This window comes from Crocodylus porosus, unplaced genomic scaffold (assembly GCF_001723895.1).
Source record: "Crocodylus porosus isolate Cpor-Errol unplaced genomic scaffold, CroPor_comp1, whole genome shotgun sequence".
In the NCBI taxonomy this organism is placed as follows: Eukaryota; Metazoa; Chordata; order Crocodylia; family Crocodylidae; genus Crocodylus; species Crocodylus porosus.
Genome location: NW_017728915.1, coordinates 12,547,172 through 12,558,189, shown reverse-complemented (window position 1 = coordinate 12,558,189; position 11,018 = coordinate 12,547,172). Strand labels below are relative to the sequence as shown.

At 44.5% G+C, this 11,018-nt stretch overlaps 1 protein-coding gene across 1 annotated transcript in view; it reads right to left on the bottom strand.

Moving 5' to 3' along the window:
* RPGRIP1L (RPGRIP1 like) overlaps positions 1–6,032 on the bottom strand; it is a 138,651-nt gene extending 132,619 nt beyond the window's left edge. The window contains exons 1-2 of the mRNA XM_019535713.1: positions 5,947–6,032; positions 1,735–1,879 (exon numbers count right to left, since the gene is read on the bottom strand). Coding sequence (XP_019391258.1) covers positions 1,735–1,879; positions 5,947–6,031 — 230 coding nt within the window. The 5' untranslated portion in view covers position 6,032. The remainder of the gene's footprint in view (positions 1–1,734; positions 1,880–5,946) is intronic.
* Between the last annotated feature and the right edge of the window lie 4,986 nt (positions 6,033–11,018).

Sequence of the window (11,018 nt, the reverse complement as noted above, 5' to 3'; positions counted from 1 at the left end):
GCGCGCGCGCACGCATGCATGCACATGTGCATGTATATGTGCATGCTGATGATGGTGAAAGCTCGGCAAGACCTACAAATGAAATTTAAATGACCAAGTCAAAATAACAGTGCATCTTGCACGGGAATGCAAGATTGTGACTGGGACTTTGCGAAATGAAGCCCAATTGATTTCATCTCCTGTGCTAATTGCAAATATACCCAATGTTTTATTATGCTAAACCATTCATAAATAACTGCATCTCCTTATAGGACTGTATCCCCCCTTGTTGACACATCTTCTCTTGATCAAAGCATATTTCTCAGAACAGGCATTCAATGTCTATTTGGGGTTTTACAAATGTCTCCATAGACCATCACCGGTTTAGAATATTTTGGGTTCTGCCCCACTGTTAAAACAACTATCCCAAACAGTGTCCTGTAAGCAGTGCTTCAAGGTATCCCATTCAGTCAATCAAGACCCATCCTCTATGAGTGAAGTGCAACCTCTAGACTGATCAAAAACAAGTTTTACAACTGGGCGATCCAAAACAGGATCTGAACAGTTAGCAATTGTAATACGATGGTCCCTCCCTACCTGTTCACACTTTAATTAACCAACTATCAAGGAGGAATGCTTTGAAGGTATACAACTAAAGAGTGTAAGAACAAAACCAGAGTTGGTGGCAAGATGTGTACTCCAGGAGGGAGAAAAAATCACTGTAACCTGCACCTAACTGATCATTCTCAGTGATGGATCCACACCCCGTGAAGGCTGCAAAGACAGAAACCACTTCTTGCTTGCATTGGTGAGAGACACTATTGCAGCTAACGTATACTAGGATTTTTGTGATGGCTCATTTACTGAATATTGAGAAGGAGCCTGTTTCTGTCATTTAGTTTTACAGCTCATTTGTGGTATAGTTATTAAGGGCTTTCTGTCATTAATTGAATGAGGAGTCAGCTCAGTCCTTAACTGAACTATGTTTGAATCCTGTTTTTGACTGCAACACACACGTATATACACACACATGGATAGATGCATCCTAGATTTACCCATTTCTTTTTTTCTTATAAGCTACCTGGGTCTACTTTTTCCCCCTATTTCTTCTCTCCTTCTGCCAGTATTCTCTTTTTTTCCTCCTCCATGATTTTATCTTCCATCACTTTTTCACTGATTAGAGATCAGTATTTACCTAGTAACTTATAATACCTGCCATCACAACAGCATGGGGAATCTTTATTCTTTTCTACATCTCTTCTTTTACCAAACTTAGCTTTGGCCTGACTATGAGAAGGTTGTACTGGCTTCTGTTCACTCTTCCCACTAACAATGCATGTGTTGATTGTTTCTTTTCAGTCCCTCCCCTCCCTAATTTCCCTTTCCCTCCCTCTTACCCCTTTTGGATTTTTCACTTCTGCTGTATCAGAATTCCAGTAGTACTGAAAGTCTTTTTCCTATACCAGCAGCAGATCTCTATTTAGCTGGGAACTAAAGTGTCACTCAAGAACTTTGCTTGTTGCATTCAGGAACTATGTTCTGTTTCTAAGTGGAAAAAAGCTGAGTAGAGCAAGCTGAGAAAGTTGGATACATATAGCACAGATGTGCCTATCAGTGTCCCGTGGGAAATGGTAGAAGAACTAAGGCATCCACTTTAAAAAGGTCTTTTTACACAACTTTAACTCAATGATAATTAAGGCTTCAAAAGCATAATCTCCCAATGTGATTTTGGCTTAAAAGAATAACATTTCAAACCTTTTAATTTTATCCTCTTGCTTTCGTGCATGTTGTTTAAGTAAAATGTTTTCATCATGTAACCGCAGGAATCGGTCTTCCAGCTCCTCACGACTCACCCGAGACACAGCCTGCCGAGCCTTTACGTTCTGTGCAGCTGATGAGTCTAACAAAGAAAAACAAGCCACACTAAACACTTGAAGACACATGGCTATCTTGAAATCTAAGATAATTTAAAAACAAGTTTGATGTAGTTTTGGATTCTTTATCTAACAGAGTATATCTGCTAATTTTTATGGTTTTTATAAACATGTTTAATGTTCATAGGTTCACAGATGTAGGGTCAGAAGGGACCTGATCAGATCATCAAGTCCAACCCCCTGCCTTGGGCAGAAATGAATACTGGGCTCATATGACCCCAGGTCAGTTTAAGCTCATATGACCCCAGCTAGGTAATTATCAAACCTCCTTTTAAAGACCCCTATGGTAGGAGTCAGCACCACTTCCCATGGAAGCTAGTTCCAGATCCTGGCTGCCCTGACTGTGAAGTAGTGCCACCTGACTTGTGGCCGTTATTCCTTGTTACTCCAGGAGGTGCTCGGGGGAACAGAGTCTCACCCATTTCCCTCTGGTGCCCCCTGGTAAGTTTATAGACGGCCACCAGATCCCCTCTCAGCCTTCTCTTATGAAGGCTGAACAGGTTCAAGTCCCGTAGCCTCTCCTCTGCCCTGGTGCCCCCCGATCATGTGAGTGGCCCTTCTCTGGACCCTCTCGATGCTGTCCACATCCCTCCTGAAGCGCAGTGCCCACAACTGGATACAGTACTCTAACTGTGGCCTGACCAGTGTCGCATAGAGGGGGAGGATCACCTCCTTGGACCTGCTCATGATGCATCTGTGGATACATGACAACGTGCGGTTACCGCATCCTCACATCGGCGGGCCACGTTCATTTTAGAATCAATAATGACTCCAAGATCTCTTTCTGCCGCTGTGCTTTCAAGAAGGGAATTCCCCACCCTATAGGTATGCTCTTGGTTCTTTCTGCCCAAGTGCAGTACCTTGCACTTGTCAGTGCTGAATCCCATCCTATTTACATTCACCCACCCCTGTAACCTGTCCAGATCCAGGTGTATCCTGTCTCTCCCTTCTAGCATGCCCACCTTGCCCCAAATCTTGGTGTCGTTGTAGCAAAACCCCCAGTTTTTCTTTTTTTAAAATTTATTTTAAAATGCATTACCTCCCCTTCCCCAACCATTTCTGACTTTTTCTCTCCCTCTCTATTCCCTATAAATAAGATAAGCTTTAACATTTTATTTTAGGTAGTTTTATTTTTCTCTCCCCTCTTTGCAAATAAGTTCCCTGCTATTTTGATATCAATATCTGTTGTTTTATAAGTGATAATTATTATGTTTGTACTGCTTTTATATTGTGTGATTACTGTTTTAGGCCTATATATGTAAGTTAGCACAGGTCATGCCAAGTTTCCATTTAATATGTCAAGCCTCCATCTTGTGTCCTCTGCCCCTGCATCCCCTGTGTTGCAACTGTATGATTCATGTACCCCTCCCATGTAAATTGGTTCCTGGATGAATAAGAGTGATTGGGAATGATTGAAATACAATGGTAGCAGGCCTCTATTGAATGGCCTGTAACAACTGAGCCATCACCTCACATTGATTCATCCAGGAACCACAGACCTCACCCAGGAACAGAGACAAGAACACAGTATTTGAAAGACAAAAGACCCTGAAGAACGAGCAACTCTACCATTGTACCCCACCATTACAGACACCCGAAACTGCACATCCCTGCATGGAGCACACACGCTCGGTACACCAGGGGCTGACCCTTGCCTGGGCATGCCTCCTGCCACTAAGGTCATACAAGGTCTGCCCTGATAAAAAGGGGCAGTGAAGACAGATGCAGTGGGACGCCCTCTCCATCTGGACCAGCACCATGCCACACCACCCATCCACCCAGAGGCCTTGCCGGCAATCCCTCTTTGGACAACACCTACTGGACAAGGACCACTTTCCAGCCTGGATAGGTAGCTATCACCCCCCACCCCCTCTACAACCAAGGACTGGGACTCTGCTTCTCTTTCCTACCTGGACTCCAACACTTCCAGAGTCTCTTTCTCCTGCTGCCATTGTGAGTGCTCATGTGTGCATGAACGAATAACTTCATGGGGCTGTGTCAGTGTGTTGTCTGTTTAATAAAACCATTATTTGAACCCCTAAATTGGGTTTCGCTTTACTATGGTTTGCCACTGCTCCAATCTCTGCTCCTCACCCCTCTAACTTCTGTCTCATTTCTCCCTCTCCTGCTTCTGGCTCACTGCTACCTCCAACACCTGTCCTGAGCTCCTCTCTGCCTCTAAAACCCCAGTTTCTTTGCCACTGTCTTATCCCTACTGCCTTTTCCTTTTCCCCTGAGCAACCAGGTTTCTGTCTCAGTTTTTTTTCCTGGCTGTCTCCTCTTTGCCCCGACTTATTTGCCCCCCCCCAATCTCAGCTGTCTGCCTCAGTTTCCCGCCCCAGTCTACCTTAAGTAAACCCAGCCCTTAGTTCCTCAGCCAGCTTGTCTGTAGTCCACCGGTTCTAATCCCAGTTCTGGCAACTTTCACTCCCTACACTTTAACTCTCTCCCACCTGAACATTCCCCCAAGTATCCCAGGTACCCCAAGCACACACATACACACTGTACCAACCAAGTTAGGAACTTAACTGTGTATATGTGTAGGTGGGTTGTATGTGTGTGAACTGGTGTGTGTATACATGTCATTGTGTGCATGATATACAAATTAGTGATCTGTGTCTAACTTTTGGGGTGTATAGTGCTTGAATTTGTGATAGGTATGCATGTGCCTAGGCTGGTTTGGATGTGTATGTGCCTGAGCTGGTAGTGTGGGCATGCACCTAATTGATTTGTGTGTTTGTATATGTGCAATTGTGTCACACCCTCCTGTCTAACAGCACAATATTGAGGTCCTGAGAGTTGGCCTGACCTTATAGGGCAACATCGTCAGCGAATTTGAACAGAGCATTTTTCTCCCCAAGTCACCAATAAAGGAATTGAACAGTATGGGCCTGAGGACTCCACTGCCCACCTCCCTCCAAGTCAAATGTGACCCATCCACCACCACTCTCTGGGTGTGGCCCCCTAGCCAATTTGCGACCCGTCTGACTGTGTAGGCATCAATGCCACAGTCGCCTAAGTTTTTAATGAGAATGGGGTGGGAGACAGTGTCAAAGGCCTTCCTGAAGTCCAGAAAGACTACATCCACTGCAACACCTGCATCCAATGACCTGATTGTAGAAGGCAATCAGGTTGGTCGGACAGGACCTGCCCCTAATGAACCCATCCTGGTTGCCCTTGAGCATCATCCCCCATGTTGGTCCCTCACAGATGTGCTCCTGGATCATTTTCTCAAAGAGCTCCCCCAGGACCAAAATGACTAGTGGGCCTATAGTTACCTGGGTCTTCCCCCCTCCCTTTTTTGAAAATGGGGACATTGGCCTTCTTCCAGTCTTTTGGCACCTGGCCAGAGCACCACAAGTGCTTGTAAAGCCATGCCAGGGGCCCTACGATAACCCCAGCCAATTCCCTCAGCACCCTGGGGTGGAGAGTATCTGGACCTGCTGATTTGATCACATCTAGTCTTTCCAGAAGTTCCCTAATTCGGTCCTCCTTGACCCCAGGTCTAGCAGAGTCTCTCTTGAGTCCGTCCTGAATCCCGGTGGGGGAGATGTCCCAGTCCCTGTATTCTTTTCCTTTCATGAAGAAACAACGATCTTTTCAATTAACTAGGCAAAAAATTATTAATTTAATTAAACCCAGTAAATTCACTCCTGTATAGCAAATGAGTAGATTCTTGCATGTATGCTGGTCCAATTCTAAAAAAAAGCCAAGTATTTCCAGTTTCCATTTAGTTCAGTGTGTCTTGTCTTACTCTTACTGAAGTTAGTGAAAAAAATGTTTTCAATTATGGTAGAAAATTAACCAGTGGGATTTGCAGGTGCTCAGAATCTTGTAATTCCTCTATCGGTAACAATAAATTGACAAAGAATAGAACTCTATTTTCTCTTATTTTTTTAATTTAACACAAATAATTAATGTTATATGAACTTAGATTTTGTATATGAGAATTCCAGAAACCCTTTTTTAGAAGGAACCTAAAGAAGCCACTGATGAAAGTTTGTAGCTGTAATATATAACAGCGGGTGCAAACCTTGTAATCCTTCGATTCCAGCTAGATTTAAATCTCTCTCTCTCACAGGTAGGTCTCCTGCAGTTTCATCAGCTGGAGCAGACATAGTTTATCTGTGGATAACAAAATTTAAATGAAATCCTTTCCCATTTGTAACAAACTGTGAATGAGAAAAGAACCACAATTACATCATATAAAAAGAATAAAAAGGTAATGATAGATTCACTGTAATGATAGAATCATTACACCATAGCAAATCCTCTTGCCCCAAACATATGACTCAGGGGACATTATAATATTACAACTACAACTAAAAGTTTATGTCACATTTAAGGATAGAACAAACACACATTCCTTTCTACAGTACAGTACCTATATTTTATTTTTAAAATGGATATAGATTAAACATTTTTTAATTGTCTTTTGTAAAGAACATAAGAGAAAATGAAGCTTCCAGGTAAGCACCAGTCTTCCCAGGGCTGGCATCAGGTGCCCCAGGAACATTTAGTGACTCAAAGAATGTCTCAGAAAAATCTTAGAGACTGAACTACAAACAGCAGTATTTATTACTGGCTGACAATACTGTGACAATAGTGTCTATCCATAAACAAACAGCTCTCAGAACATTTATTTACTTTCACCAAAAACAAATGTCTCATTTTCTTCTGACAGTAAAGCTTTACCCCAGAAATGTTTTCCTATGTACTGTATTTAGTTGAATATAAACAGAGGGGGTTCTCCCTAATTACCATGGGGAAAAAAGGCTCTCCCTCTTACATTCGCATACAAGAAGAGCTCATTAAACATATTGTCTATCATTAAATCGCTGCCAAAAGCAGCATGTGCTCAGTAATCAACTATGAAGTTGATTAAATGCAGTCAACACTGACCATAAAACACATGGCCCACACCAGGCAGACATACTGAGAGGAACCTGTGGGGCAGAGTTGTGCTGCTACCCAGCACATCCACAGGTGATGGATAGTGGAATGACCTTCAAGGAAGGTTAGCTGTGAAATAAGCAGTTGTAGACCAAGCAGCAGCAGCACCATCAGGATGTGGCAAGGCCAGCAGATGGCAATGGATTCCTTCCTGAAAAGCCACATATAGCCTTTGATGGTGCTGTGACATGATGAGTACAGGTTGCCAGTGTAATAAACCTGCCCAATCCCCAGCTCTGGGTCTACAAGTCCTCAGCGGTGGAGCAGGTGGAAAAAGATGTTAGAACCTCAAGAGCTGCAAAGGCAGATAAAGGCTGCAGCAGAATGAGATCCCCAGTTGTCTTGGTCTCTTTGCAATTGGATCAAGGTCCCTTTCCTGCAAAAGCCATCTGGAAGCTGATGTGCAGCAGCTTCTCCACAATAAAAGAAGTCATGGATAGGCATCTTCCAGGCCAACACATTCCTCGAGCCTTTTAGTGACCAGCTAATGGTGATGGGAGCAGGATTGTGAGGTCTGGAAGCTCCTAGTCATGAACTCGGATAAAGGCAAGTTACAAGGTCATACTTTGATGAGACAGGAGTGTGGCAGCTGTAACTGTAACTGACTGAGCAGCCCTCTTCAGGATCCTCTCTGCTCACCCCATATGGGTAGGGGACTAGAAAAGGTGCCCTAACTTTTGCCTGTCAAATTCTGTATTTCTTCCTGACTGGATAACCTTGTCCAGTGGTATCATCTTTACCGAGGTTGAAAATACCAGTGAAGACACCATTATTTTCAGGGCCTGGACCATCAGGATCCTCATAGACAACCCTAATAGTGAATACCCAGAACACTGCACTGCAATCATGGCCCAAGAACTAAGGCAACACAAAAATTGATGTAGCTGTCCTGAGCAAGACCCAGTGAGCAGGAGATGGACAAGAGCTCAAAGACCATGAAGGCAGCTATACCTTCTCTTGGAAGGGTAAACGGGAAGGAGAATGCCAATTTCACCAAGGTGGTTTTGCCATTAAAAGTGAGCTCATAAACCAAATCATTGAGTTCCCTATCGGAATTAATAAATGCCTCATGAATCTCCATCTTAAACTGGTGGGGAGCCAATATGGCACTATCATTAGTGTGTATGCCCCGACTCTTGACACCACCAATGAAACCAAGGAGGAATTCTACACCAACCTTTACCAAGTCCTTTTGACATTCTGGAGGGAAACAGACGTATTTTTCTCAGTGGCAGAATTGGAAGGGACTCTAACCTTGTATGAAGAAGCCCCATCTTGCCTACACCCCACCATTTTGTGCATTTCTTTTTCCTTCCAAGTACTGGCAGAGACCTAGCACTGCAAGTGTGTGGCAAGGCTCAGAGCAAGCCAGAGAGCTGACGTGGCTTTCTGTAGGAGAAATCTACAAACTACATCTACATATCAATTGAACTAGAGTGCCACTCAAGAAAACAAAAGAACTAATACACCCACTTTAAAGCAAAGTCCGTAAGAGACGAGCCAAGCCAAGGTGCAGTGAAAACACGACTGTAAATACATCCTAGTGAACACATTCCCCTTTTGATTAAAACCTTTTTCCCAACAGAAACTTCCCATATCTGTCTAAAGTTTATGCTAAATCAGCCTACTGCATCTAACCTAACTCACTTACTGTCCCTAGTGTTTGATCCTCACTACTGCCTATTTGCATTTATTGATTAAGGTATATTTCATCTGTCTCATCTTTACCCTGGTATTCTTTATTTTATACCTTTTAACAAAGGTAGTTTTCTTTAAAGTCATACCTTGTATTACTAGAACTACTACTGTAAGAATGCATTGGAATTGTAATCACTGGAATTGCATCGCTGCATTGAGGCTGGTTTCCTGAATGAATGGAAGCAAATCTGAGTGAGTGATTAAGTAATAGGTAGAACCAGCTGTGGTTACAAGTTAATGAGCAGCAATTAACAGCTCTGAGCCACAGACTGACAGGAGGAGGGTATTCAGTTTGAGCTGATCACTGGAGACTAATTCCTGGAACTAAGCACACACCCTATTGACTGTAACCCATAACAATACAGCAAATAAGTCTGTAAGTGACGGGTGGATTTCTGAAACTGCACCTTCTGGTGGAACCCCAGTGACTGTGACAGATAACTGTCATGCACTACTCAAGACCCATGTGGGACAGTGACCTCTGGACTGAGCAGCCATGATGCTGGGGGGGGGGAGGGGGAAATCACACAAGTCTGCCAGAAAGGGATAAAAGGCAGTGAAGCGTGACCCACAGTGATGCCCTCTCATCCAGCACCTGACCTACTGAGACAGAAGGACAAGCAGGTGAATCCCTTCTGGAGAAGACATCACCCTGGAGGAAGCTGACCATTGACAACAGATTCGAGAGCCCTGGACAGGTATAAACCAACATCGGTGCTACACTACTATTGCAGTAGGTGTGTGCGTGTGTTAAGGTGGCCAGTACCTCTCATAACTGAAAGTCTACATTTATGATTTTACTGGTAACTTCACATCCTGTACAATAAATAAGAATTTATTATGATCCTGTGAGTTGGTCCTTTATAGCCAACAACTTTTGGAATGGAACCACTGGCAAGGAAGGAGTAGGAAAGGTCAACCGATTAGCATCTTCCTCTTGACCGAATGTGTGGAACACGGACTCACTAACACCCTGCTCCACCACAGAACATCATGGCAACACCCATGATCTAAGCATTGGCACCTGACTGACTATGTTAGCATCCGTGCCCAGGATTGCAAAGATGTCCACATCACTCAAGCTATGCCGGGAGCTGATGATCGCTGGACCAATCACCAACCTAGCTGCTCAGTGATGTCACTCAAACTGGCTCCCAAACCTTGGCTGCAGCAAAAGCAATGCCAACAGAAGATCAATGTTGAAGGAGCCAAGGACCCAAGCAAGCAAAAACTCTTCCACCACTGCCTCAATGAAAAACTGGTAAATTCCAATTAACAACAATGGGAAAATGCCAACAGCGTGTGGGGTGCTCTCAAGGACACCATCATCAGTGCTTGTGAAGAGACACTTTGATTCTCTATCAGGAAACATCAAGAATAGTTTGATGAGAACGACTGGGAGATTCAAGAGCTGATCAATTGCAAGTGCAAGGCCTTTTGTGGCTGGCAAAATGACACCATCTCCAAGCAAAAGAAATTGAATCTCCAACAAGCCAAGGCAGAGGTTCAAAAGCAGATGTGATATGGAGAACAAATGGTGGGAAGACAAGGCTAAGGAGATTCAACATCTGGCTGACATCCACGATTTGCACAGCTTCTTCAGTGCCACCAAAGCCATCTACAGTCTGAGTACTAAGGGACTGTAACAGGGAATGCTGGTGCTATTACTGGACAGCGGTGTGGTCCCTTTAAGGACAAAGTCTTTATACCACACCCAGCAGAGTAGGGGTTAAAGGACAGTCCTCTTGTCAGGTCAGCTGATTGGGGCCTCACATGACCAGAAAAGGGCTCAGGCCAGAGCTACATAAGCCTTGGGATTAGGCCAGTCAAGAAAGCCAGCTCTGAGAGTTGCCGAGTGTGGAACTCCTGACAGCAGCATGGCAGATCTGGGAACAAGAAACAGCTACCCAGAGAAGGAGAGAAAGAGAGAGAGGAAGAGGGAAAAGAAAAGAGAGAGGGACACTTGTTAAGCACATAAGTGGCCTTCATTTTTATGTTAAGACTGGTGGTTTGGGTTGGGACTAAGGGGCAGTATACGGAGGTCCCATTAGTGTCCTAGAGGCATGTGATTGTCTTGGGCCCTGCTGGGGCAGGTTCACAGCTGAGTGGGGCTGGGGCCCAGAAGCCAGGCTTAGGGCAGTGGGCCTGGGCTATGGGACCAGCCAAAGTAGAGGAGTGGAAGCTGGGAAGACTAAAGCCCCAACAAAAGAAGGAAGTCCTGGAGTGGCCTGGAGACAAAGGGACATGTATCCTACCTGACTGGTGACTCAAAATCTGCGAGGCATGGGGCATGGTGTAGGGAAAGTATTGAGCCATGCAAATAGCCCATAAGGCAGGGGTGGACAATTAGTTTGGCTGGAGGGCCACTTAAGGAGTTTTGGTGACCTGTTGAGGGCCATATGGGTAGCCCTGCCCCCTGACAGGTGCCCCACCCCCTGGTTGCCATCTTGAGAC